Source organism: Pelobates fuscus, chromosome 3 (assembly GCF_036172605.1).
Source record: "Pelobates fuscus isolate aPelFus1 chromosome 3, aPelFus1.pri, whole genome shotgun sequence".
Lineage (NCBI taxonomy): Eukaryota > Metazoa > Chordata > Amphibia > Anura > Pelobatidae > Pelobates > Pelobates fuscus.
In genome coordinates, this window is record NC_086319.1 from 38,925,229 (window position 1) to 38,952,728 (window position 27,500).

Consider the following 27,500-nt stretch of genomic DNA (forward strand, 5'->3'; position numbering starts at 1 on the left):
GCCTACTGTGCACACCAATGTGCCTACCACATTTGTCATATCTTCCCAGGCACATGGTACATTCACAGGCACATGGTCATTCTCTTTGCCCCCTGTCCGAACCTTTACTCTAGAGGTTCACATTAATCTGTCATCTGTGTGTATCAGTGTCCTGTGTGTGTAACTATTACCTGTGCATTATATTTTCATTTTGTGACTTTTATATTTCAGATTAATAGTTCATCCTCTCCTCCTTGCATAAACAATATTCAAATTGTCATATTTCTTTTTAAAATCTATTTTACTACTTTTAATCAGGCTTGTCCTGCAATATCGGATTAACCTAAATATCAGTGTCTACACGTTTAATTTGGAATTTAAATTAGTAGAAATGACTTTATCGAGCTACTTAGGAATATATTTTTGACCTGCAAAGGTACTCCTCCGTTGAAGGTTGAGAAACACTGCATCGGGGAACAAGATTAATCATTTGCAAAAATAATTCTATGAAAGTGCTTAATAATGTTGACCGTAAAGGTTTGTGAGAGCTATTGGAGCAGTGTGCACACAATGAACAATGTATTGTAGTGTACAGACAAAGAGAATAGTGTTTTATTGCGTGTCCTACTTCTGAAAATCCTTTTCTGTATTATCATGTGTTATCACATACCCTTAAATATTTCATATATTTCAAATTTTAACTGCTAACCCTTGCAACTCAAACAAATCTCTCTTTAATGCTTTTTAAGAATAAAAATAATTGTAATTGCAGACAATAATGCACACATTGCCTACCCATACAATAATGTGTCAGAGGCAGACCCCTGCAGTCTCCCTCCCCCTGCCCCCCCCCTCCCCACCGTGCTATTACCTACTGTTTGTTGCTTTACTGTATAGCCAGCTCGATTTCTTATCAATTCAAACCAGCTCCATATGCTGTACAAGTCTGGATTTGGAGCATTAATAATAATAATAATAATAATAATAATAATAATTAATAAATGCTAATCACTAAATCACTACATGTAGCCTGTGATAATGGAGGGGGCTAAACTCTCATAACGTTAAAAGTCTTGATCTAACCTGACAATATGGAGACCTGCCCTACTGATGACCAACCACAATGACCAGGGGAGGGACATTTACTGAGAGGTTTAGTCTCCCTGCTATTAAAGGACCACTAAAGGCACCCAGACCACTTCAGCTCAGTGAAGTGGTCTGGGTGCCAGGTCCCTCTAGTGTTAACCCTGCAGCTGTAAACATTGCAGTTTCAGAGAAACTGCTATGTTTACATTAGGGTTAATCCAGCCTCTAGTGGCTGTCTCACTGACAGCTGCTAGAGGCGCTTCTGCGCTTCTCACTTTGAAAATCACAGTGAGAAGACTCTGGACGTCCATAAGAAAAAGCATTGAGAAATGCTTTCCTATGGACTGTCTGAATGCACGCGTGGATCTTGCCGTGCATGCGCATTCAGCGCTGACATCCGGAGGAGTAGGAGCATTCCCCAGCACCGAGGGACCCCGGCGCTGGAGAAAGGTAAGAGGTTAACCCCTTCAACCCCCATGAGCACAGCGGGAGTGGGACCCTGAGGGTGGGGGGAACCTAAAGACCCTATAGTGCCAGGAAAATGAATTTGTTTTCCTGGCACTATAGTGGTCCTTTAAGGGTCAAGATGTAGTAAGGTTACGATAAGTCTGGTTGGATTGTTGGATGACCATGTTAATTATGGTGGAGGGTGCACGATAAGGCAGGGAGGTGTTCTGATCTTCTTAGCATCCCATGGAGAGGTAGGGCACCCCCATCATATCCCTTGTTCATGGCACATGGATTCCTGTGGTATGCATACGATGGGTTTGAAACCAGAGATATACACTATTTAGACTTAGTTCTGACTCCTTTGCTTGTTATACTTTGTACAGTATATGTGGCATTAGTTAAGTGTTCTCTAGCACAGTGGTCTCCAACCCAGTCCTCATGGACCATCAACAGTCCAGGATTTATGTATTTCCTTGTTTTATTCCAATGGAGATACTGACAAAACCTGGACGGTTGGTGGTCCATGAGGACTGGGTTGGGTACCACTGCTCTAGCAACCACATCTCACATAACAACCGCATCGCTACATTCCCATGATGTGCAAAATACACACATTTTTATGCAAATACAATAGAAAACTCCCTCTGTGGGTTTCTCATAAAAAAGCTCAGACTTTCTGTGAAATAAATGCCCTAAACACATGAAGTCTGCTTGTGACATTTAACTACTTATTATTAAATGCCTCCAATATAATGGAAACATGTGTTTTAGGATATTACTACTTGTTTTTAAGAGTTTTCCACAATTTGTAAAACAGATTTGAAACTACAGCACAATGAAATGTAAAGAGAAAGTGTATTTTGTCAGCAAAAACAGGTCTATACACTATGTGGGTACATTTAGACTGAAAAACGGAAGGAACTTTAAAGTAAAGAAACAAGTCAAAGGAACAGGTACCAAATACAGAAAATATTCCGAAAGTTGAATGTATCTGAGTATTACAAAATCACAAATTTTTAATATTCTTCAACTTCACTATAGTCATAACTTGGCTATTTGAATGTGCTGCTTGGATTTTAATTTACAGTCTATGATTTGGTAAAAACCCTACAGTAATGTGGAAATATAAATTACATGGGAGATTAATACATGCAAACTAATTTGCTTAAATTGAGAAGACCTGTTTAAGATTTTTTTCACTTTGCAAGTATAGCAACATTTTTAAATGTTTTGTATATGTTTTATTTCTAATGTGTGGCTTTGGATGTTGGTTAATTTAAAAAATAAAAGCATAAAATAGAAAAAAAAAAGTGAAAGTGTTGTGGTCAGATGAGACCAAAATCAAGCTCTTTGGCATCAACTCAACTCACTGTGTTTGGAGGAGGAGGAATGCTACCTATGACCCCAAGAACACCATCCCCACCATCAAACATGGAAGTGGAAACATTATGTATTGGGGATATGTTTTTCTGCTAAGGGGACAGGACAACTGCACCGCATCAAAGGGACGATGGACGGGGCCATGTACCTTTAAAACTTGAGTGCGAACCTCCTTCACTCAGCCAGGGCATTGAAAATGGGTCGTGGAAGGATATTCCAGCATGACAATGACCCAAAACACACTGCCAAAGCAACAAAGGAGTGGCTCAAGAAGAAGCACATTAATGTCCTGGAGTGGCCTAGCTAGTCTTCAGACCTTAATCCCATAGAAAATCTGTGGAGGGAGTCGAAGGTTCGAGTTGCCAAATGTCAGCCTCCAAACCTTAATGACTTGGAGAGGATCTGCGAAGAGTAGTGGGAAAAAATCCCTCCTGTGATGTGTGCAAACCTGGTGGCGAACTACAAGAAGCGTCTGACCTCTGTTATTGCCAACAAGGGTTTTGCCATCAAGTACTATGTCGAAGGGGTCACTCATTGCCATGCAAATCAATTGATAACTTTTTTGACATGCATTTTTCTGGATTCTTTTTGTTATTCTGTCTCACTGTTAAAATACACCTATCATTAAAATTATAGACTGATCATTTCTTTGTCATTGGGCAAACGTTCAAAATCAGCAGAGGATCAAATACTTTCCCCCCCTCACTGTATTGATTATAGGGCACTTATCAAGATCACTGTAAGGAATGCTTATCTGATCCCACCTATTTCTGAATTGTTTGACCGGTTTAACTTGACCATAGGGTTGCTCATATTTTAGTAAGAATAAAGGAGGGACACAAGTGGAAAACAGTGTTCAATACTAGAAGTGGCCAGTATGAATGTCTATTCATGCCTTTTGGACTATGTAATGCCACTGCTGTTTTTAGAATCTCATTCACAATGTTCCAAGAGAATACATTTATTCTTTTGTGTTAGTATATCTCGATGATATCCTCATATGCTCTCCTGATCTGATCACTCACCATGTGCATGTTAAACAAATTCTACAGATATTGATCATGACTGGTTTCTATTGTAAACTGGAAAAATGTCAGACAGAGGTGCAGTTCTTGTAATATATATTTTTTCAGCTTCTGGCTTCAAGATGGATCCACATATATTAGCTGTTTTGCTATGGCCTTTACCCAATGGATTAAAAGCAATTCAGAGGTTCATTGGGTTTGCCAAATATTATTTTAGGACCTAATACAAACCATACTTATAAAGGAGCTAAAAGTCATGTTTGACCTCAAGAAGCCAAAGATGCTTTTGAACATCTTAAAAAGTTGTTTGCTACTGCCCCTATCCTAGTACACACCAACACCAGTAGATCATTTTTATTAGAAGTTGATGCCTCTGAAACTGGGATAGGGGCTATTATCTTAGCTCTAAAAGAATGGAGACCTCTTTTTGAAAGGTTCCAAAGTCCCACTGATAATAATTACTGACCACAAGAATTTAGCATACATATGAGAAGCTAAAAAACTGTCTTCTAGGCCACCGTTTCGTCTCTTCAGCGAGACTTTATCAAGTGAGTCTTGATAAAGTCTCACTGAAGCGACGGAACGCGTAGACTTTTTACGCAATTATCGTCATCATCATCCACACGCTGCTCTACTCTCGTTGCCGCGGCCTTTTTTGAAGTTACCGGCCGCGGCACTCCACGTGTTCCCAGTCCGGTTGTGCTCCCCCCTTTACGGCAAACATCAGAGGATACCGTTACTTACTTACTTCTCGGAACACCACTAGACGACTCTGTCGTTTGACTCCGGTACCGGGGGTTGAGCTCGCTGGGCACAGTACAGCTCTGATCATCCATTCATCATTCACCATACACGCTACAGCATTCTATCTGTGGAGGGGGCCCCCCATCGATATACTTTCTTTTTTATCACTTGATTCTAACTTATCTGCTTGAGTTACATGGTCACTAATTTGCTTTATTTTCCATTCTAGCTTATTTGGCAGGTAATCCCTGCTGTGCTATCCACCATTTAGCTATTATACCCCTGAGTTTTTTTTCTTTCTGACCAGTGTTCCCTTTCTAGGGTGTATAGACATATTATTCCTATGATGTTTTATTTTTGATCGAGTCGGTGGAGGTATTACACACCAGATTGACACACCATATTGCTACATCCTAGTTCTAGTTGTTTTCACGGTATTAGAACCTTGGATGTTGCCATTTTCATTTGTGTGTATTTGTAACTTATTTTTGTGGTGCCTTTTAATTGATGTTTACTTCATATTTGTGGCACGCCACATTGTTGCATTCAAATTCTAGTTGTTTGTACTGCATTAGTGCCTTGAATGCTGTTATTTATAATTGTGATTTGTTCTTACTCATTTAGAACAGTGTTTTTTTAGAGACAGCTTATTTTGTATTACTATTTTGCTATTTGTATCATACTATTAAATACATTATTTTATCATTATCTTTTGGACACCTTTTGTTATTAGGAGCACTCACACTACATTTTTAAATCTTATTCTTGACTATCCCTGTATCTGGCATCCTTGACCTTTTAGCTTGTCTTCTCGATTTTCTATTCTTTCTATATCCCTCACCTTGGCTTGTTTCTGACTATTTTCTATTACGTTGGGTCTGGCAATCCTGAGGCCCAGTAATACGGTTATAGGGTTTTTGTGTTTATACTTTGCTTTACTTAATTCTGTGTGTTGGGTACTACCTTGTCCTGACAGGTAATTGAACAAATTGCACCGATTCTGGTGCTTGCTTGGGGCTAGGGATAAGGTTTCTGGGAGCACAAATGTGCCTGTTTGGCTGGTCACAACCAGGTCTGTTGATTTTTATGTTGCAATCAGAATATTCTTGCCTGGACATTGGCTGATATATTGATATCTCCTACTACACAGTCACACACACAGGCAGACAGTCACACACGCAGGCAGTCAGTCACACACGCAGGCAGTCACACACACAGTCACACACACAGGGAGGCAGTCACACACACACACACACACGCAGACAGTTACACACACACGCAGATGGTTACACACACACAGACAGACAGTCACACACACACACACACACAGGCAGTCAAACACATACACACTGACCTGCTTCTTACCTCTTGCTTGGAGCTCCTGGAGGCTGGTTGTTGGGGAAGCAGGGACTCCTTCCTGCTTCCCATGCTGCAGTTACAAATCACGGGATACTGAAACGTGCTGTACCAACTAGAAAAGTCAATGTTTTTTTTTGTGAAGAAACTTATATTGATTTGTTTAATAATTCTGAACAAATAAAATGACAAAATGTACTTATTGATGTGTACCTTTTTATTATTATTGCTGATATTCTGCAGAGCTTTACATTATAGAAAATGGATATTAGAGGTAGAGATAGCCGTGCTCAAACAAGCTTACTGTCTATTAGGAAGGCAGATAGTTAATTTGTTACCAGGGCCGGACTGGGGATACGAAGCAGCCCTGGAAAAAAATCTATGCAAGCCCCATAAGTCATTGTGCTATGTAGGGTGTTTTATATATTTATATATATATATACATACATACAATCGAAATAGTTGGCTGCACTCTTAGATTTCCTTAAAACGTAACTTTTATTGAAATATTTAAGGATCATGATGAAAGTCCACAAGAGGGACTGAAACGTTGATCTTCTCTTAAATATTTCAATAAAAGTTAAGTTTTAAGGAAATCTGAGAGTGCAGCCAACTACTTCAATTGCCTGGATACTGGAGCCCTGGTGATGCACCCGGTCACACAACTTTCAAGCCTGAGTGCAAGGTACAACAGCTTGCCGTACAGGAAGCTCCGCCCCGCCGCACGCTAAGCTTAGCCGCGCCGCACGCTGGCTCTGCCCGCTGGCTCTGCCCGCTGCAATATATATATATTTTTTTGTGCTGCCGGCCATGTGTGCGCTGTGCCGGCTGCCTGGCTCCCCTGCTTCCATGGGGCCCTGTGCGGTCGCACAGCTCGCACATGGCCGGCTGGGATGACAGGAGCCTGAGTAATGATTAGGGCTGTCAGCCCAGCCCCTGGTGCCGCGGCCCACCGTGAAATTTCCCGGTATCCCGGTGGGCCAGTCTGGCCCTGTTCGTTGCTGATAAGATGGTCTAACTAGGATTAAAATCTAGGTTTCTCATTCCTCAGGAAGCAACATTACCAATGCTGTAACCAGCTCATATTAACATGAAAATGGTAGCTCATTGTCATATGTATCTGCCTATTAATAACCCAACTAGGAGAAAATAGGATTTGGGCAAACTTTGGCGCATTGCTCTCTTTAAAAACACAGGAGGCACCTGGCATACAGCATGCTGAGTAAATCGTGGTCCTTTTTAAAATATTTTTATTGCATTTCTAACTTAGAAAAAGAGTAACAACAAAAGTAAAAATAACTAATGTTTAGTTCCAGCTACATACACATACGTTCAAACCACAAACAAACAAAAATATTACCAGTATCAGAAAGTACCTTTTAAAGGGTTATTCTAAGCACCATGATCACTTCAGTGATTTGAAGTGGTCATGGTGTCTGGAGTCTCTATGTGCAGCATTTCACTATAAAATGTTAGATTATTAGTCAGCCTGGATCAAGAGTTTTTGGCTGGCCAATATTAATGCTGTGCAAATTTGGCATCTGATGCCATGCTAGTGCCAGACAGCTAATTGTTGTTTACCCCCTCCGTGTCACCCCTGTTCTCCCCTCAGTCTGCCATCCCTGACCTCCACTGAGTGGGAGTGACATCAGCCAAAGAGAATCAGGCTGACGGAAAACACTGCCTCAGCAATGGAAAAAGGTCAATTTAGTTTTTTTTCTCACTATTTGTTTTGCATTTAGTGGGGCAGACCACCACAGAAAGGGCAATCCTGACCAACTGTGTCCTATACTTACAGACTCCATTAATGAAACACCATTCTGGCTTGTAGATGAATGTTCTGATGGTCCAAGAAACTTTGGCTACATTGCCCCCACAATGTTCGAATGGCATGGGCACAATCTTAACACCGAAGCTTTTACTGTTTTTAGTTGGTGTTGAAACCTGTTACTTGCCATTAGGAAGATCAGTGGATCTGCACAGCTGCTTATGCTGCAAATTATTTCCGATAGCTGGTAGAACGCAGAAAAGGGTCCTGATTCTGTTGCGTAATTATCTTTAGAACATAGTAATATCATCATCATCACATGATATGGAACATAGGAGATTACAAAAACTGCCATTGTTACCGAAATCAGCAATAATGGCTTGTTCATCTTTTTCCTTGTGAGATTTTGCTCTTTAAGATGTTTTATTACTCTTAACGAAGAAAAATAGCATGTAAAAATAATAGTTCCTGGAATGATGAACCCTAGGACAATTCGGGAAACCTTGACGGGAATTACAAAGCTCCTTGGCGCATCTGTGTAATATAGGCATGCACTTAGATTGCCTGTTTGTTTAGCTTCCACTATATAATACAAATCTGGAATTGATTCGACAATAATGAAGGCCCAGATTACGATGGTACAAATTTTGGCTTTTTTCTTGTTCCACCATCTTAATGAGGTCAGAGGATGCACAGAATAAAGGTATCTGTCAAAACTGATGAGCGTTAGGAAAAAAATACTCCCGTAGATGTTAACATTGAAGAGTAATCGCTTGAATTTGCAAAATGCAGGTTCCGAATAGAAGACTGGCTTCTTCAGGTTGAAGTAGATGGAGATTGGCACAATTATAATCCACATGAAATCGCAAAGTGCTAGATTAAATAAAAAAATACTGCTGCTTGTCCAGGATTTATTGAAGTGGACATAATTGAGCAGTACGATAGCATTCCCTAAAAATCCAAAAATAAGAGATGTGAAGCATATTGCTAGTAAAAGGTAGCAGTACCAGTTTGGATTTCTTGATATTGTGCAAGTAAAAGGAATGAATGTAGAATTGTCTGTCTTGTCATCGAGAAATACACCTAAAAAAGGGACAAGGCAATGCATTTAATTTTTATGGGCAGATAACAAAATATTCTAAAATAATACATATTTTTATTCTAATCTTAATTTTTACAAAAATATATATTTTTTTGCATTTCAAATTTAGCTGTATTAAAATAATTTTAGACTTTTTTTTTCTTCAAAAAATTTGTTTTTTTTTAATGTTAAATATTTGTGTATTTTGGCATCTTGTAATTTAATTGCTACGAGCACTGAAATTAAATCTTAAATGGTCTTTTCTTACCTTGTTGGTGTTTTGCCATTGTGTCCCTTTTAACGTAATGTCAGATCGATATACTGTTAATCGCATGTCCTTTTCAGTAACACTGAACACAATGGCGCAGTGCAAAACGACTGCTCTACAAATGTTTGCTTTTTGCATATATTTGCTTTGCCCCAACATAATAGAGTGTAATCGCTGATTGTGTTCTTCCCAGTCTGCTTTCAGATTGGTTGTTTTACTTACTTTGAATACTGTACGCCCACTTACCTCAGCAAGGAGAGGAAAGTATCAAAAGGGCCATCGTTGATCAAATATATATATATATATAAATAAATGATGTTATTATTGTGCCAGGAGTTGCTGGAGCTTCCTTACCTTTAGGGGTTTAATCGTTTATGAAGTTGGCTCTCCAGCATAATTCTTCCCTGTAACTGTCCACATCTGCTTTCTCTTATTCCGATCAAGGAAGGAAGGTCTGCCACCAGGCAGGGGCACCTCTGATTCAGCTAATGCTTTAAGTCACTTTGTAGCACCTGTTTCATAAAAAGGTAGTTTTTCCCAACACAGGATGCTTACTCATAAACTCATGTCCTTCCATCCTAAAACCATCTCCGTGTGATCCGTTCTTCAACTGTGACTTTATATATAACTCCATTACAACCACAAAAATAATTTCATTAGGCTTTTTCTAGTGTCAGAGGAGTCTCGGCTGCACTTCAGAAAGCGGACCTATTATATTAAGCAATTTTTTTATTTTTTTTTTATTTTTTATGATCCTGACCTTGTGATTTTGACCCAGCGCTGGCTAATCAAGAAACCAGGCATCTTCAGTGTATCCATGAGGCATGTTTCAGAGGATTTTGAATAGCTAGAGTTAACCATCTCTAATTCCTATTTCCTTGGTGCTACTTTGCTGCCACCTGCTGATAATTTAGGAATATGCAGACACAATTTGTTCATTGTGTTTCTTATGCTGCTGGTCTATTACAAGAAGATTTATTGGTTTCCCTGCTGCTAAAAAGATTCATTTATCATACTACAGAAAGCCTGACAAATTCAAATGCTTTCAGTTCCAACGTATGATAAGGTCTGTGACTCATCCACCAGTAGATTTGTCTCTCCAACAAATTCTATTATGCAGTTCTGCTCTCAAGCTCCAAAAAGGAAGCAAAGCATTGCTGTATGCCGCCTATCATTTCTAGCATTCCAGAACAACTCCAATATATCCTTGCCTTCTATGCCCTAAAACATATTTTTCTTGGTCTGTTCTGCTCAAGAAGGGTCTATGAAAGACGACTTATTGCACTTTCATAAAACTAAAATACTATCAGACTGTTTGCCACATTTTACCTGTCTAATCTGAGTAGTGACTTCTTTACCTTTCCTATAATTCTGTACTAAAAAAAGTAAAATACTTTTTGCAAAAAAAAAAGGAAAAAAAAATTCTGTGAAAAAAACCATATTCACATATTTAATGGAAGACATAAAGCATTCACCTATAATTACTATTTTACACCATAAGAACCCAAGAGTGGTTATTTTATATAATGTATTTTTGTACCGGTAAAATATTTTAGGAGTGTATTTGAGTGAGTTGCGGTAACTGCCTCAAGTCTAAAAAATGTTACATTTTGTGATCTCAATTAAAAGTGAAACATCTCCGAAAAACAATATTACAAATTGAGTAGATATTAAAAACTACAAAAATAAGTCCCACTACTTCTGGGATGCCGCAATGGCTACAGTACACATCAGCCCTGATACATACAAAAAACAAAGAAAATAGCTACTTGTGTCCAACTCCCTATACACATTTAAATAACTGGAGATTTTTCGTATCACTCCAGTGCCCATTTAAGTGTAAGCTCACCTGCCAAGTCAAGGCAAAACCTCTTAGGTAAGTCTTACGCTAACAATTCACCTTGCTTCTTTCAGATTCAGGTAAAAAATAAATACAAAATCTCGGAGACAGAGAGGGGTATTTTTCTAAACCCCTACATACTTATTATGAATACCTTAATAGGGAACACATGGGGTGGGCGGCAGCATTGTAACATGGCTGTGTGATACAAAAGCAAACACAACAAATACACAAAAATAAGTCCTGGACTCACTCTCACTATTATATTGCATATCAGCCCCAATACATATAAAATATATTGAAACCTAACTGCACCCATATTATAACTATTCAGAAAACAATACATGGATTAAAAAAAAGAAATAATAACAAAACAAACAAAAAAAAAATTAGAAATAAAAAACAATATAATGTACAAAGGGCATTTTATCAGCAGAACTAAACAATTAGTGCCACAGACTTTGCAGACCGTGTGAAGTCAATAATTCAAGTTTTGTCAAATAATGAGAATATTCTCTTGGACTGTAAGCTGGAGAAGTATTGGATTTTGTAAAAAATTATTCTGATTTTAATTGGTATGCACTGTTTCTTTTGTAGGCCAGTTGCTCCGTCTGAAAATGTTCCGAGATGATCATGGTTCGTGGATGACAATGTTTTTCAGTACTATCCTTTTCCTCTTCATCTTTTCCCACATTTACAATCTGTGTTTACTTATTGCAGGGAATATGAGGTAAGGAGAACTTCGAATCCATTGCTACACGTGTCAGATTTACTACATTACTGTGCACAGCCCAATCATTTTTGTATTTTCATTTTAGTTAAGCAGGTAAATGTTTTTGTTTGTCATGTTTACCTACTTTTTCTTTATCAGGCTTTCCACACCCACTCCAGGGTGTCACTGATCTAACCAATCAGTGTCCTATCCCTAGGAATGCTAAATGCCTTACGGTTAACATGTGCGGTTGGTAGATCTTTTCACCTTGCAACATCCAGACAGGGGGGGAATAGAGGGAGTCTGATCAGCATGATCATGCAGAGCAGGCTCTAGTGCTGGGGTTTTACTGCTTATGCACAATGATACCCTGTTTGTGTAATTAATGGACTGGTCTGAAACAGAGAGGGGCTAGTAAGATGGGGTTAGGCTAAAGAAACTCCTAGCTCTTCAAAGTTTGCCTTGCTCTGTTTTAGCTTGTGTGTTTATTTAAGTGTATGCTTGCTTTTTAAGAAAAACAATAATTGTCAAGTGATGCATGTACTTTGATTCTTTTCTTTAACCTAGAAGGATCTTCAGGAAGTAATAACTAAATGTATCTCAAGCATTTAGATTTAGCATTTGCATTTTGGTTACAATGCAGTCCTCATTTTGTGTGTCCCTTGTGTTATTTCATTTTCAGCTGGTTTAATTCTAAAATGGCAGAAGGTTACCCTAAAATGAAATGATACATTTTGTACCAGAATACATAGCAAAGCGCATTATACAACATGGAACCTACAGAAAGTGGCAGTAACAAAAAGAACATGCAATCAGTAAAAACCTTGGCTGCTGCAACAAGGAGTTCAGCCATTAAAAGGCAAAATATTTAAACTGAAAACACAGTTTTCTTTGAGATTTCTTCCAATTTGGCAATTTTGATCTAACATGTTAAATTTGCGTGGATTCACTTGGAATTTTCTGAAAATCCACACTTTAGTGAATACCCCTCAGGGAAAAACAACATGCTTTAACAAAAACAAACAACAAGCAAACAAAACAAAGCCACTAAATGTACAGGTAGTATTATAATGGATAAATAAAATTGCATAAAAAAAACTAAAAACTAAAGCAATCCAATGCCACCTAAAATATACCCAATACAATATTTGTGGGTAAAAAAACGAATCAAAATGTGACAGATTTTCTGTGCACACTTTCAATACTGTGAGTGTGGCATATACTGGCGCTGTAGTATACTGTATAGTGTTGGTGTGTGATGGAAGCGGTGCTTGTATATGATTTTAGTGTTTTAATACAGAGGTCTTTTTGTATGTAATGTTTATGTTTGATTGTATGCACCTACACCCTGTATGGGGGTGTTTTGTATGTAATGTTCGCTTTTAAATGCAGATGTACATTTGTGCGTAGTATTGGTGTTTGAGAGAAGGGGTGTGTTTGTATATAATTTTAGGGTTTAAATGCAGGGGTGTGTTTGTATGTAGGATTTGTGTTAGATTGCAGGAGTGCGTTTGTATTTTGTGCTGATGTTTGATTGCTTAGATATATACATACTTACACAGATATACATACACATTAACACACAGATACATATGAATACACTGACACATACACACACATAGATGCACACACCTTGATACATAAACAGAAATGCGCACCCTGACACACCGATACATGCACTCTGAAACACACAAACACTGACACATGCACACACCATGACACACAGATACACACACTGACACACAGATGCACATACATATGCACAGATGTACATCCTGACATACAGATGTGTACGCACACACACTGACGCATACACGCAAACACAGATGCACACATAGATATACACACTGACACACAGATACACAAACACCCTGACACACAAATGCGCGCACGCACACACACAGTGGCACACACTGACACACACACATACACCCACACATAAACACGCCTTGACACAAATACACACAAAATCTGATATACACATAAACACATAAATGTGATATTTTTTTATATCTCCAACTGCCCTCCTGTTAGCTTATCTTTTGTGTCCAGGAGGGTGGCTTGGTTTCCTGGTCCTGCTGCTGGTGGGAGTGAGGGGTCTGGAGCAGCTCTTCATGTTCCTCTCCCCTCTCCTCATGCTGCCTCTGCGGCTGCCTCCTATATACCTAAATAGCTAAATTTGAAACATAGATGACTTGGTTAAATTTTCCATTTCAGAAGTTTTTATACTTAAATTTGAAATTCACTTTGAATTTTCAACAATTCTCACAATAGTAAATATAGTTAAAGGGACACTCCAGGCACCCAGACCACTTCTGCTCATTGGAGTGGTCTGGGTGCCAACTCCCACTACTCCTAGCCCTGTAAGTGTAATTATTGCAGTTTTTTAAAAACTGCAATAAATACCTTGCAGGGTTAACTCCAACTCTAGTGGCTGTCTATTAGACAGCCACTAGAGGTCACTTCCTGGATTATAGCAAGGATTTTGTGAGGACCTCCAGCGTCACTCAAATCCCCATAGGAAAGCATTGAAAATAGTTTTCAATGCTTTCCTATAGGGAGACCTAATGCGCATGCGCGGAATTGCCGCGCATGCGCATTGGGTCTCATTGGCCGGTGGGCGGGATCAGTCTCACCTGCCGACCGACGGAGCCAGTATGAGGAGAGGTGCGGAGGAGGAGACAGCGGCGAGGGACATCGCCGCTGCCTCAGGTAAGTGACTGAAGGGGTTTTCACCCCTTCAGTAACTGGGGATTGGTGGGTGGGAGGGAGAGGGTACCTCCAGTGCCAGGAGAACGGATCATTTTCCTGGCACTGGAGTTTCCCTTTAACCCTCTAAGGCAGCAGTTCCCAACCAACTGTACGTGTATCCCCAGGGGTAGAATTCAGTGGCCCGGGGGGGGTACGCGAACAGAAGTCGGTAATGGCGGCCCTATCCGTGCAGCCGGACCGCAAGTGCTGGGAACTGCCAGTCCATCGGATAGCTCATGCACTTAGGGCCACCGGATGAACATCTGCCATGAGGGGAATGGTTGTTCATTCTGGCGCTTTAATTGCAAGACCAAGTGTCCTGGAGAGCTGGGAGGAAGTGAAAGCCTGTTACTTCCTCCCAACTGACACACAGTGAAAGCCACGTGGGAGGTAGGGGGGGCGTCGACCCAAGATGTGGACAGGGCCGGCGCTTCCTATAAGGTGAACTAGGCAGCCGCCTAGGGCGCCATATAGGAGGGGGCGCCATGCGCCCCCATCGCCGGCCCTTTAAATGCTGCAGCCGCCTGAGCGCTTTATAGAGAGTGCTCAGGCTGCTGCCGCACTGGCTCACCTCCCCTTCCCTGTAGCGTGGCCGAGCTCCTCTCCGGTCCGCTACCTGGCCGGACTGACAGGAAGTGCACACTGAGGTGAGGAGAAGAGTGGGGGGGGGGGAGAAGATTACAGTGAGGGAGGGGGAGAGAAGATTGGAGGGAGGGGGGAGAGAAGATTGGAGGGAGGGGGGAGAGAAGATTGGAGGGAGGGGGAGGGAAGATTGGAGGGTGGGGGAGAGGATTACAGTGAGGGAGGGGGAGAGGATTACAGTGAGGGAGGGGGAGAAGATTACAGGGAGGGGGGGGGAGAAGAGATTACAGGAATGGGGGGGGGAGAAGAGGAGAACACAGGGAGGGGGGCAGGTTGAGGAGAACGTGGAGGAAGGAGGGGGAGAGGAGAGACCACTAATGGAAAGGGGGGGCAGAGGAGAGCAGAGAAATCTTTTGCCTTGGGCAGCAAAAATCCTTGCACCGGCCCTGCATGTGGGGAGAGGAAGCAAGGAACCCAACTCCCAACACCCCCAGCAATAAAAGTCACCCTCGTGCTCCAAAAAGGTAGGACCTAAAGGGTGTCTAAAATATTAGCCTATATGTGTGAGTATCTGAATTTGTATGTTTGTATGAGAGTCTGAATCTGTGTGGGTGTCTGAATCTGTATGTCTGTGTGGGTGTCTGTATCTGTATGTCTGTGTGAGTGTCTGAATGTCTGAATCGGTATGCCTGTGTGTCTGAATCTGTAGGTCTGGATGTCTGGATCTGTGTGAGTGTCTGAATCTGTATGTCTGTGTGGATGTCTGTATCTGTGTTTGTGTCAGTGTGTATCTGTATGTGTGTGTATCTGTATGTCTATGCAGGTGTATGTGTGAGTGTGTGTATCTGTGTGCCTGTATCTGCATGTGCGTTGGTGTGTGTAACAGTGCGTCTATGCAACTGTTTGTGTGGCAGTGCTTGTATCTGTGTGTCTTTACATCTGTATGTGCTGCAGTGTTTGATACGCATACTGACCCACATGCAGATGCACAGTCACACATACAGTTGCACAGACACACTGATACACACACTGACACACATGCAGATGTATAGACATGCAGATACACACACTAACACACGCAGATACGTAGACACATAGATGCAATCACTTACATATGCAGATACACAGACATGCTGATACACATACTGACACACATGCAGATACAGTGTGTCTGTGTATCTGCATGTGTGTCAGTGTTTGTATCTGTTTGTCTGCATGTGTGGGGAGCCTGGGGCAGAGGGGGAGCGCAGTGAGAACCTGGAGGAGAGCAGTGAGAACCTGGAGGAGAGCAGTGAGAGCCTGGGGGAGAGCAGTGAGAGCCTGGGGGAGAGCAGTGAGAGCCTGGGGGAGAGGGGGAGAGCAGTGAGAGCCTGGGGGAGAGCAGTGAGAGCCTGGGGGAGAGCAGTGAGAGCCTGGGGCAGAGGAAAGGAGCAGGGAGAACCTAGGTCAGAGGAGAGGAACAGGGAGAACCTGGGTCAGAGGAGAGGAACAGGGAGAGTCTGGAGCAGAGGGGAAGAGCGGGGAGAGCCTGGGGCAGAGGGGAGAGAAAAGAGAGCCTAAGGCAGAAAAAAACAAATATATTTGAAATAACAGCAACTAATCATTACAAAACTTTGCTAATATGAGGGGAACAATTTATGGAAATGGGCTGCCAAGGGGTACTCAAGTGAAAAAAGGTTGGGAACCACTGCTCTAAGGTATTGTTTTTTTTTGTTTTGTTTTTCTCTTTTAATGGTGTCTCAATTATTTTACATTGGCTATATATTGGCATCCACTAGATGGCAGACTAATACATCTAATATGTCCAAGTACAGCTAAAGTATTGAATACAAAACAGAATATTTTAATATGCAAATTGTTGACAAGCTTTTAACTTTGCCAGATCATATCGTGCTTCCATCAATAGAAATTGAAATTATAATTTTACATGTGTGCTGTTTCTAGCTCGTTGTGTTCTTAAACATTGTGCATAAGTGCTAGAGTATGTCATGACGCAGACATTGGAAGTCTTTGCACATTGCAACATAATAACCCAATTTTCTCGAAGGAATACGAAATCATTTTGAACATTTTGCATAGTATACCTTGTAAATATAGAAATCGGAATGTTCTCACTCCGATTTTCTTGGCTAGAATGATCTTATTTCTGTAGGCGAAATTCACAATGCCGCTATAAAGGAAGAATAGGCAAGGCATACAAAATACAAAAAAAATGACTACAATTACTGTTACACCTTGACATGTAAAACGTTCTGGTCTCTTCTCTTCTCTTCCGTTTTTTAAATTCGATAGAAAAGGCAGCCTATTGCAAACTGTGTGAATGACAAATTGCACACATTAGTGAACAATTTCTGGTGAGGGAAATGCTGGCCTAAATTGAGTTATTGTTTCCCATGGTTGTTTTTTTTTTATAAACTTTCTCTACATCTGGTTGAGGGGGCTGGAGGATATTTTAATTTTATGTCAGGCAGCTGCTTCTCAAAGTACATTGTTGTACCTTGCTACTGAAAGGGAATTGGTGGTGCATCCCAGTAGACTGTTTGGAGGGGCTGCTGGGGAATAAAACTTTACTGCGCACCGCTCTATTAGTTAGTGTGGCAGGATCACATTGAGTACCTGGCAGTGCCCCACATTCCCTAAATGTACGTGGCAGAACCTACCGTCATATTCATATGTATTCGTGAGTTTTATATTTTACAGTTCAGGAGCTAAAGTATACGAACACTCTGCATTCATCTCGCGAACGAGGACCACCCTGGTACTCCATTAGAATGTTCTCACCTAGTAACTTAAGTGCAAAACCGTAATTAATGAATGCTTCTGCTGGGTGGCTGCCATTTCATTTAACCGAATGCAGATGGTCGATAAAAGAGTGGCAACCATTTTGTCTCCAAAATGTGGGCAACGCCACTTGTTCGTCGAGTTCCTGGAACTCTATTCGGCTAGGCACTCGCACGAACCCCGATAAATATTAGACTGCTGCCCGTTCTACTTCCCGACAAACTATGTGAACGATGTTCGGGAGATGGGAACTACCGGACAGGGGGAGCATTCATACCCTGGAATTAAGGGAATCCCTTGCATGGTGTTCTCACAGGAACCAACGAACAGAGACCGGCCAGGACACCTTTTTCCCTGGAACTATTTTGGGCTAGTGCCTCGTGTCTGGCCGGTCAAAACTTGACCCTGGTTTTACCGAACTGATCTGAGTGATATTTGGATATGTTATACACTCAGATCAGGGCTTTCCGGGGATATACCTTTTGTGGGGTTCCTAGTTATGGTGGGGGTACTTTTAGGGTAATGTATATTTTGGATAGATTTTTGGTACCTGAGAGATAATTGAATTATAGATTTTTCTCACGCAAATAGCTCTCCGGCAAAAAGAATCCTGGGAATGAAAACCCTGTATTATTGTGTTGGAAACCCCATGTAGGGGTTTGTGCATAAAATCCGTGTGGTCTGAAATAAATCAATTGACTACCTGAACTATGTTTCGTCTGGTTGCTGGGGGAATGGATGTCTGCTTGGTTTAATGGTTCCAGATTGGTTGAGAGAAGGAATTAGTGGAGGTAACCAGTCCGACTACCCGTGGTCCGCTACATCTGGTGGTAGCGGTGGGATGGTATGTCCCAGCTGAAAGGAACCAGCATTTGCTAGCCGAACAAGCCGATTAATTACGCAGTTTTGAAGCTAACAATCTTACAGGAGTTGCTAGAAGCCAGGGGACAAGTGGCCAGCAATCTTTCTAAGGCATCCTTGCAGCACTAATGGAGGGCGATGGGACCAGCAGCAGTGCCGGTGGCTGGCGAGACAGAATTACAACGGGAGATATGGATTCGCCTTGCCTATTATGGAGGAAATACGTCGGAAGAAATAGTGCCTTGAGCAATCTCCGAGGTACAAGCATACATTCTGGCGAAATGCAATTGGGAGAATCAATTGCAACTCACTGAACGGCGAGCCTTGGATGTATCGCCAGTTCTTTCGGTAGCTCCCGAACACAAGCCTAGTCTACCGTACCAGGTTTTCAAGACGTTCGCGGAGTCGGAGTAGTACACAGATGAGTTTTTACAAGACGCCTATGCCAGCTACATGATATCACATCAAAGGATTGGGTCCCACTATTAGCATGAAAACTGATGGGAAAAGCAGCAGATGCATATCAAACCATCCCAGACGCCGATCTATGCATGGCTCAAACAAGTGTTGCTGGCGAGGTATGCGATAACCCCAGATGCATACCGCAGAAAGTTACGCGAATCCAGAAAACAAGAAAAAGATTTGCATACCGAATGGACATGTCGTCTCACTAGGACAGCCCAAAACAGGATACAGGCACATCAGGTGAAAACACCAGAGGAAACTTACAATTTATCCTGCTAGAACAATTTTATAATGGACTCTCCTCTGAAGTGCAGGAATGCGTGAAAGATCACCAACCTCTAAATCTAAATGAGGCTGCTCAATGGGTGACACAACTCCCAACCCCCCATCCATCCTACTACTTTCTGCAACGACTCCAGCCCCACCACCACGGAGTCAGCCGATTCCTGTCACATCACAAAAAAACACTTGAGCCAACACCCAGTGCCACCAATGCTTCCGCTATGGGCACATGAGGAGAGACTGCCTTCAACCAAGAGACCGGTCACAATGGGTAAGATCAGGACCACCACCAGCACCAAGGAAAGCCGCCAAATTTTATCACGTAGCCACTTCACCCACTCGACCCATTGCAGAAGAAACTTGGGGTTTTCTGCATTAAGTGGATCCAACCCAAGCAGCGGCAGATGCTATTCCTAAGTCTGCATTCGTTGCTTTGTTTGGACTATACCAATTTAAGGTAATGCTATTCGTAATGAAGAATGCCCCGGACAGTTTCCAAAGGATGGTGGACAGGCTTTTAGATGGCCTCCAGTTTTATGCTTGCGCATACCTGGATGAATCCACAAGGGAAGTAATTCATTAATGCTTTCCCTGGGTGGTCGCCATTTTGTATAACTGCACGTGGTCGACAAAATAGCGGTGGCCATTTTGTCTCCCAAAGTGGGCAGGGGCACTTGGTCGTGGAGTGCCTGGAACTCTATTTGGCTAGGCACTCGCACGAACTCCGGTAAAGATTAGACTGCTGCCCATTCTACTTCCCGACCAACTATGCGAACAACGTTCGGGAGATGGGAATTACCAAACAGGGGGAGCATTCGTACCCTAGAATTAAGAGAATCCCATGCATGGTGTATGCACAAGAACCCCCGAACAGAGACCAGCTGGGAAACCTATTTCCCTGGAACTGTTTTGGGCTAGCGCCTCGAGTCTGGCCGGTTAAAACTTTAGCCCAGTGGCATTCTAGTTTCACCAAACTGATCTGAGTGATATTTGGATATGTTGTACACTCAGATCATGGTTATCTGGGTATATAACTTGTATGGGGTTCCTAGTTATGGTGGGTGTACTTTTGGGGTACTGTATATTTTGGATAGATTTTTGGTACCTGACCAGGTAGTTGAATTATAGGGTTTTCTTACGCAATTATCTCTCGGGCACAAAGAATCCTGGGAATGAAAACTCTGTATTATTGTGTTGGAGACCCCATGTAGGGGTCTGTGAATAAAAGCTGTGTGTTGTCTGAAATAAATCAGTTGATTCCCAGAACTATGTTTCATCTGGTTACTGGGGGAATGGATCTCTGCTTGTTTTAATGGTTCTATATTGGCTGAGAGAAGGAATTAGCAGAGGTAACCAGTCGTTACCTGTGGTCCGCTACAGTGTACATGTAAGTTCGAAACAGCCAAACTAGAAAAATTCTCTAAGTCACCTGTGTTTCAGTTTGGCTACTCTGGCCTTATATTTGAATTCACTTTGAATTCTCATTTTAGTAGATTACCCAGTTAAAATGTCTTTGCCTCAGGGCGGAGCCTGGCATCTGTGCGGAGCAGATGAATGCAGCCTGAGCTCTTGAAACTTAAGCTGATTATTGGGGTAATAACCCCAGCTAACACACTAACATGCCCACTGATGGGTGCCACTAAATCGGGAGACCTTGGGAGTAACGCAAAAAGTCATACCCAAACCTTCGTTCAGCTTGAAAGGAACAGCCGCGGCCTACTGGCATTGGAGTTGGGGAGAGGCGGCTGATCTGCTCGCTCCTGGATCCTTGGTTCAGGCTTGTTTCTCTCCTATTCTGCCCCCCTTTTTAGACCAACGGGGGTTATCCCAGTCCTCAATGGACTGCTCTGAGACACCTGTTGTGCATTAATTTGGTACTCCAACATGCTGCCTTGCCACACCACTCCATGCAGACCGTCTAATATGGTGGCGAATACCGCGCCCGCTGCACAATACCTTCCCCAACGGCTACCTCAAAGCTCTATAGAACTCAACTTGCTCCGACTGGTTAAAATATTCCAGCAATTCTAGGCATGGCTACAAGAGTGAGCATGGGTGCAGCTGGCAAATCAGCAGAAGGATCTGAGGGGATCGGATGAGCCTGGCACCGAACATGCTGCTTCTGAGCAAGACTGATGACTGCAGACACTGTTTACCTTTCTGACATACAACATGCTTATTAGTGTTCATTATACTTATATCTCTGCTCTCTTAAGTTTACTCACTTTTCTCTTTTTACATTAGCAGTGCGCAGTGTTAGATTGGTGCATATGTTAATAATACAAATCACTCCAGTGGTTAACTAATGTTAAAGGGACACTCCAGGCAGCCAGACCACTTCTGCCCATTGGAGTGGTCTGGGTGCCAACTCCCACTACTACTAACCCTGCAACTGTAATTATTGCAGTTTTTTTATAAACTGCAATAATTACCTTGCAGGGTTAACTCCACCTCTAGTGGCTGTCTACTAGACAGCCACTAGAGGGCACTTCCGTGTCCCTAGCACAGGAAACCTGTGCTAGAGCATCGCTGGATGTCCTCACGCTGTGTGAGGACCTCCAGCGTCGCTCAATTCCCCATAGGAAAGCATTGAAAAGCATTTTCAATGCTTTCCTATGGGGAGCTCTAATTGCTGCGCATGCGCATTAGGTCTCCCCGGCCGGTGGGCGGGATCAGTCTCGCCCACCGGCCGACATAATACAGAGGAGGAGTGGCGGTGGAGGAAGAAGCATCGAAGTGGGACATGTCGCTGCTTCTCGTAAGTTACTGAAGGGGTTTTCACCCCTTCAGCAACTGGGGATTGGGGGTGGGAGGGAGAGGGGACCTGCAGTGCCAGGAAAACGGAAGTTTTATTACACTGACTAACTCTGACCTATAATACTATTCTCGACTTCCCTATACTGTAAGGTAGCTTAACATGATATGTTTACTTCTTATGCCTGTCTATCTCCTGACTTATACTATCTCGACTTATTATAAAATGTGCTAATTCTACATGCCCAGTTTTTCCGTTGTTGATAAACCGCTCTGTGCTGCTGTGGCAATCAAAGCATACTTGTACTCTTGCACAGAAAAATAAAGAATTTAAAAAAAAAACATCTCTGCCCCATATTTAGCATGTTTTTTTTTTTTTTTAGTCTTGAATTTATACACGTCATGGCGTTATTTTTACTCCCCTATAGCAAGTGGAAATACCAGCTATATATATATAACGAATAAATGCTTCTGTATAGATATTTAAAAAGTGGTTCAATTTTTTTTTTTTTTCCTTTTGTGCCACGATCAGATTCTTAAATTGAATTACTTGAATAATGATTAAACAGTAATGAACAGTGACAATTTTTACTCTGTGTAATATGCCTTCCGGTAATTGCAATGGATACTGCAAGGGTTTTTCTACACTGTGATGAATAAATAAATTAGTCTGAACTTCTCAACTTGCTGAACTAGCTTGAGGGAGAAGCAATACATCGTAAACTTCCCAAAATTGTAAGATCCTCAAATAGCTCATTTATTTCTGTCACCGGCTGTGGCTAGAAGCCTCCCGCATTCACTCAGATTAAAGAAGTAAAAGATATGGCGATTTAGAGTCAAATCTTTAGAATCACTTTTTACCATTCTAGTTTTCATACCAGAAGTGTTTCTATGCATTATGCCTTTCAGGGTAAATAGTGCCTTATCGTACGTGCTTGAAATCTTTCCCCTTAGGCTTACACCTCCGACACCCTGTCCTTCCACACCTCATTACATAATTTGTCCTGATTAATTCTGTCAGTTGTCTTGCTGATTCCTGTGTTTTCTTTGTTTCTGTTTAATTTAATTTAATTTATCGGTACTTTCTTTTTCTTTTTCTTTTTTCTTCTTTTTTTGGGCATTTTCAAGCGCTGCAATTTTTTGTTTTGTTTTTGAATGGTTTGACACTATAATGCATACAATGCAATCTATTTAAAGGAACACTCCAAGCACCATAACCACTACACATGCTGTAGTGGTTATGGTGTCAGGATTGTCCCTGTGTGCACTCAGGATCATTTTTTGAAGTGTTTGCAAACAGTTTCACAACTTACCTATGGTCCAATGGGCATTGGCCCCCTCCTCCAAGAGATCTGGAAGCTGTCTTCTATGACCTAGAATGGTGGTGCTGGACTCATTGGCTGACTGCTAGGTGCAAAGCTCAGAGCTTATAACAATGATTGACTGGGAGATAAGATAGACGCACACCAGTTGGTGGATGAACAAGTGTGTATTTCTACATTTTATTTTTGACAATACACAAATACATATTTGTTCAATATAAGGGTACATAATTTTATATTAAAAACCTTGGGAAATTACAGCTGCCCTCTAAAGTTAATTAAAAAATGTATGTAAAAGTTTTATGCCACAATAGTCAAATTGGAGAAATTTTCCAACTCTACCCATAATTGAGTTAGGCTATATTGGCATAGAATGGAAATTTACCTTGAATTTCTGACAATTAAAATTTTAGGGAAACACCTTTGAAGTAGAAACAGGGGTGACTGGACCCTGATATGAGATTGACCTGTTAGCTATAACATTTGTCAGTTCTTCTCACACACCTTGGCCATCTGTGAATTCTGCAATGATCCTAGAGTATGTTTTTGCTCTCAACCCATTGAACTGACAGACAATATCGTCGCCTCTGCCCCAATCCTTTTAATTGGATGGTATTATCCTTTGTCTCTACTCATATTCCCAGACATGTATCACTGTGATGGACCACCTGGCACCCCGACCGGGTACCTCCATCAATCGCTGCTTCCTAGTACTCGTGAGTACCATAAGTAACGCACTGGAACACCATAACCACCGTAAACCCCACAAACCACCGCAGCTTGGTTGGGGTCTTGCTGTCCACCACCCACCCTGGACCCAAGACCAGGATCCAGGTTCCAGTGGGTAGACCTCTCCTAGTCCAGAGAGTGAAGCAGGTTGCTCTTACAAGAGCAAGTTTTGTGATCCAAGGGAGTATAGTGATTATAGCATCCCCATAGTGAATATAGCTCTCCAATCCCCCAAACATGAGCCTAGACTTCATGAAGTGTAAAACGAATGTTTAGTGGCAGCCACAACTGGCCTTATATGCAGGTCCCCATGCAAGGGGCACTCGCCCCTGGACCTGAGAGTAGACTAGACATTGGCTCTCAGGTCCAGGACACTCCCATACATAATAGGTCAATACCTCCCCTATGCCTGGGACATAATTTAGTCAAGCACTGTATTAAACTCCATTATCTCCAAACAAAAAAAAACACACATTTCCCAAAGACCCCAAAAGTACCTTAAAATACATAAAACCCCCACGAATGTTACATCCCCTGCAAGCCCTGATCTGGGTAACCAACATATCGAAAAATCACCCAGATCGGTTCCGGGGTTCAGGATTTTCCTGGAAGTCATAATGGTCCCATGCTGAAAATAGTTCCATAGAATCAGGGCTTGCGGTCAGTCTAGTTCGGTAGTAAAGAAATGAACAAACTACCGAACAGAGTACATAGTCTTACCCTGGAGCTTGATCCTCTTGTTCGTGGGAACGTTTCCACGAACAGTGCCTTTTTAAGAGTTGTAGAACCAAACTCAGGCGATGCTGGAAGTTTCTATGTCTGTTTTCAGTTCCATGAGATTCATGCCCAAACACCGTTGCCTGCGTTCACGGGAACAAGACGGCCACCACCTTATGGTCATCCATAGGAATTGCGGCCACCCAGACGAACACTTAGAACACTGCGGTGGAAATTGATACAAGGTAGCAATTAGGCTTAACAAGCTCTATGGTGGTCTCCGGTTCGTGTGGCTGTTCGTTTCCCAAACCAAATATAAAATCCCACAAACAACATCTGTTCACATAGTTTTTTAAAGGGCCCATAATCTTTTAGTAAGTGGCTGGCCAGCAGGCCCCTCCAAGAACACGTGACGAGGCTCAGTTCGTCACAATCACCATCTATGAAAAGGTATTTCTGAAACTTTTCTTTTAGTTCAGTAAAACTCCTGTAGCAATTTTAATCTTAAATTCCAGTCTCCTTATTAAATAAGAGGCTTGTGATAAATATGAATACCAAACATTATTTTTCTGGAACATCAGTAAGTTTATTGATATAGAAAAACATATCTGAAAACCAAAGCATACCTTTCTTTCATAACTAACCCAATGGATAGTCGCAAATTGAAGAAGTGGTAGTTCAAATTCCAGTTCCCCCTTTTTTGAGTTGAATCCATTGTATCCGAACGAATAGGTGCACTTTGTATTTAATATCCTTCTTTTTGCAAGGACACCTATAAATATTGTCTTGGTTTTTGAACAACCTTTGCTAACTACATTCTACAAACTTGTTCAATGAATAACTAACGGGACATCGCAACAAACCAAACAGTATTCTTCATCCAGCAATATGGCTTAACACATTTTAATTCTGAATGTTTTTTTTTAAGGGTAATCATAAAAGTAAATATGTATTTGTGATGTTGACACCATATTCATTACTGCATAAAATCTGGTTTTAGTTTGTATTAATGTGACCAGATGGCTCCAGATTATTAAAAAAGAGACAGAGCTGGCTTCGCTTCCATTTGTTATTGAGGCTAATGCAATGGCTCCTAAGGAAAGTCCGTTGAGTGAGCTATTAAATCTGGATTAGTTTCCTCCCGCCAAGGAGGACAAATCCATCTGGTCACCCAAGCATTGTTGTCCTGTGAGCCATTTATCACATACGGGGAAACCTTCAATGTGCTTTCAAGTGCCTGCTACATGCAAGACTGCCCTGTAGCTAATGGGACTTGAACAATCATTTCAGCATATATTGAATTATACAAAAAATATTAAAAACCTCGTTTAGAGGAACATTTGAATGAAGTTAATTTGTATTTTGTATTCATATATATGTTTCGTAGGAATATACTGTTCTGCATAACATTGTATTATACATTAAGAATGATATTCAATTTTATTAAATATATATTTTTTTAAGAATGCAGTAGTGGTAGTTGTATTAGCCCTTACTGATATCTACATATCCTTTTAAATGGAAATTAATTCAAATACGTATTATAATATATTTAATAGTAATACTGTATATACATCATGCTTATTGCGAAGCTTATAGTCATAATGATGTTATATATTTAAATATTTTATATTTGAGATATGCATCTAAGTCTTTTTTGGAATGAAAAAATGATCTGTGGTTTACTTGTGGGCTAATTGTAGCTCAGCATTTTGCCATCTGTCTTGGCCTTTAACAAATCCTTAAGAACTTGTGTTTTTTGTTTTTTTTTAAATATAAATTTATATAGCTGGTATTCGTTTACCTGCAGGGTCTTCAGAAAAGGAAAGCTCTTTACGATTGACTGACTCAAAGCAATTAAGTTTGTAAAATAATGTAATGATCATACTGTTTAATTCTCTTTCTGTTCAGAATTAGACACCATGGGGGACCGAATGCCCTAAATTGGGATCTTGCACCATAAGTATCATGCCTAGCTTGAGCTAACATATGGCATCAAAATCATTAATCAAGGTCTGTATAACACCAAGTGTAGATGAGAATCATCCTTCAGATTCAGGTCTACTCATACTCTGTAGGGTTTATCAAAGATCTGAGTTTCCTTAAATATTGTATTGCATCTATATTTACCGACCCCAAGTTCTCGGCCAATCACGGCCATCCAGGTTGCATTAAACTGACACTGATTGTGTGGAAATGTTAATTATATATTATCAGAGCAGCCGACCTAGGACCTTTGTTTTTTGACTTGGCACTCTAGACAGCCTAACTACAACAGTGAACTTTAAAAATGAACATGCAGTTTTTGATTATTTCCACATCATTTTCATGGGGATCAGGTTGTCACTATGCTCTCTGTAGCAAAACATTGTTTTACCTCTAGTTTATTAAAATGCATTGAAGCCGAATTCTTTTGAATTTTACTTGGTATGCATTTGAAGTACAGACCTCCGTTCTGTTGTAGTGTTTTCAACCAGATGTGCTCAGAAAGCACAGCTGGCTCATCTCCTCGAAATTGATACAGGGATTAGCTGCAATGCATAAATAAATATCATAACTGCACACTT

The 27,500-nt window shown here is 41.2% G+C and overlaps 1 protein-coding gene across 3 annotated transcripts in view; it reads left to right on the forward strand.

Moving 5' to 3' along the window:
- The window catches only part of TMEM117 (transmembrane protein 117), a 231,348-nt gene that overhangs the window by 37,925 nt on the left and 165,923 nt on the right, over window positions 1-27,500 (forward strand). For all 3 annotated transcript variants that reach the window (XM_063446943.1, XM_063446944.1, XM_063446942.1), the window contains exon 3: window positions 11,575-11,707. In XM_063446943.1, coding sequence (XP_063303013.1) covers window positions 11,575-11,707 — 133 coding nt within the window. The remainder of the gene's footprint in view (window positions 1-11,574; window positions 11,708-27,500) is intronic.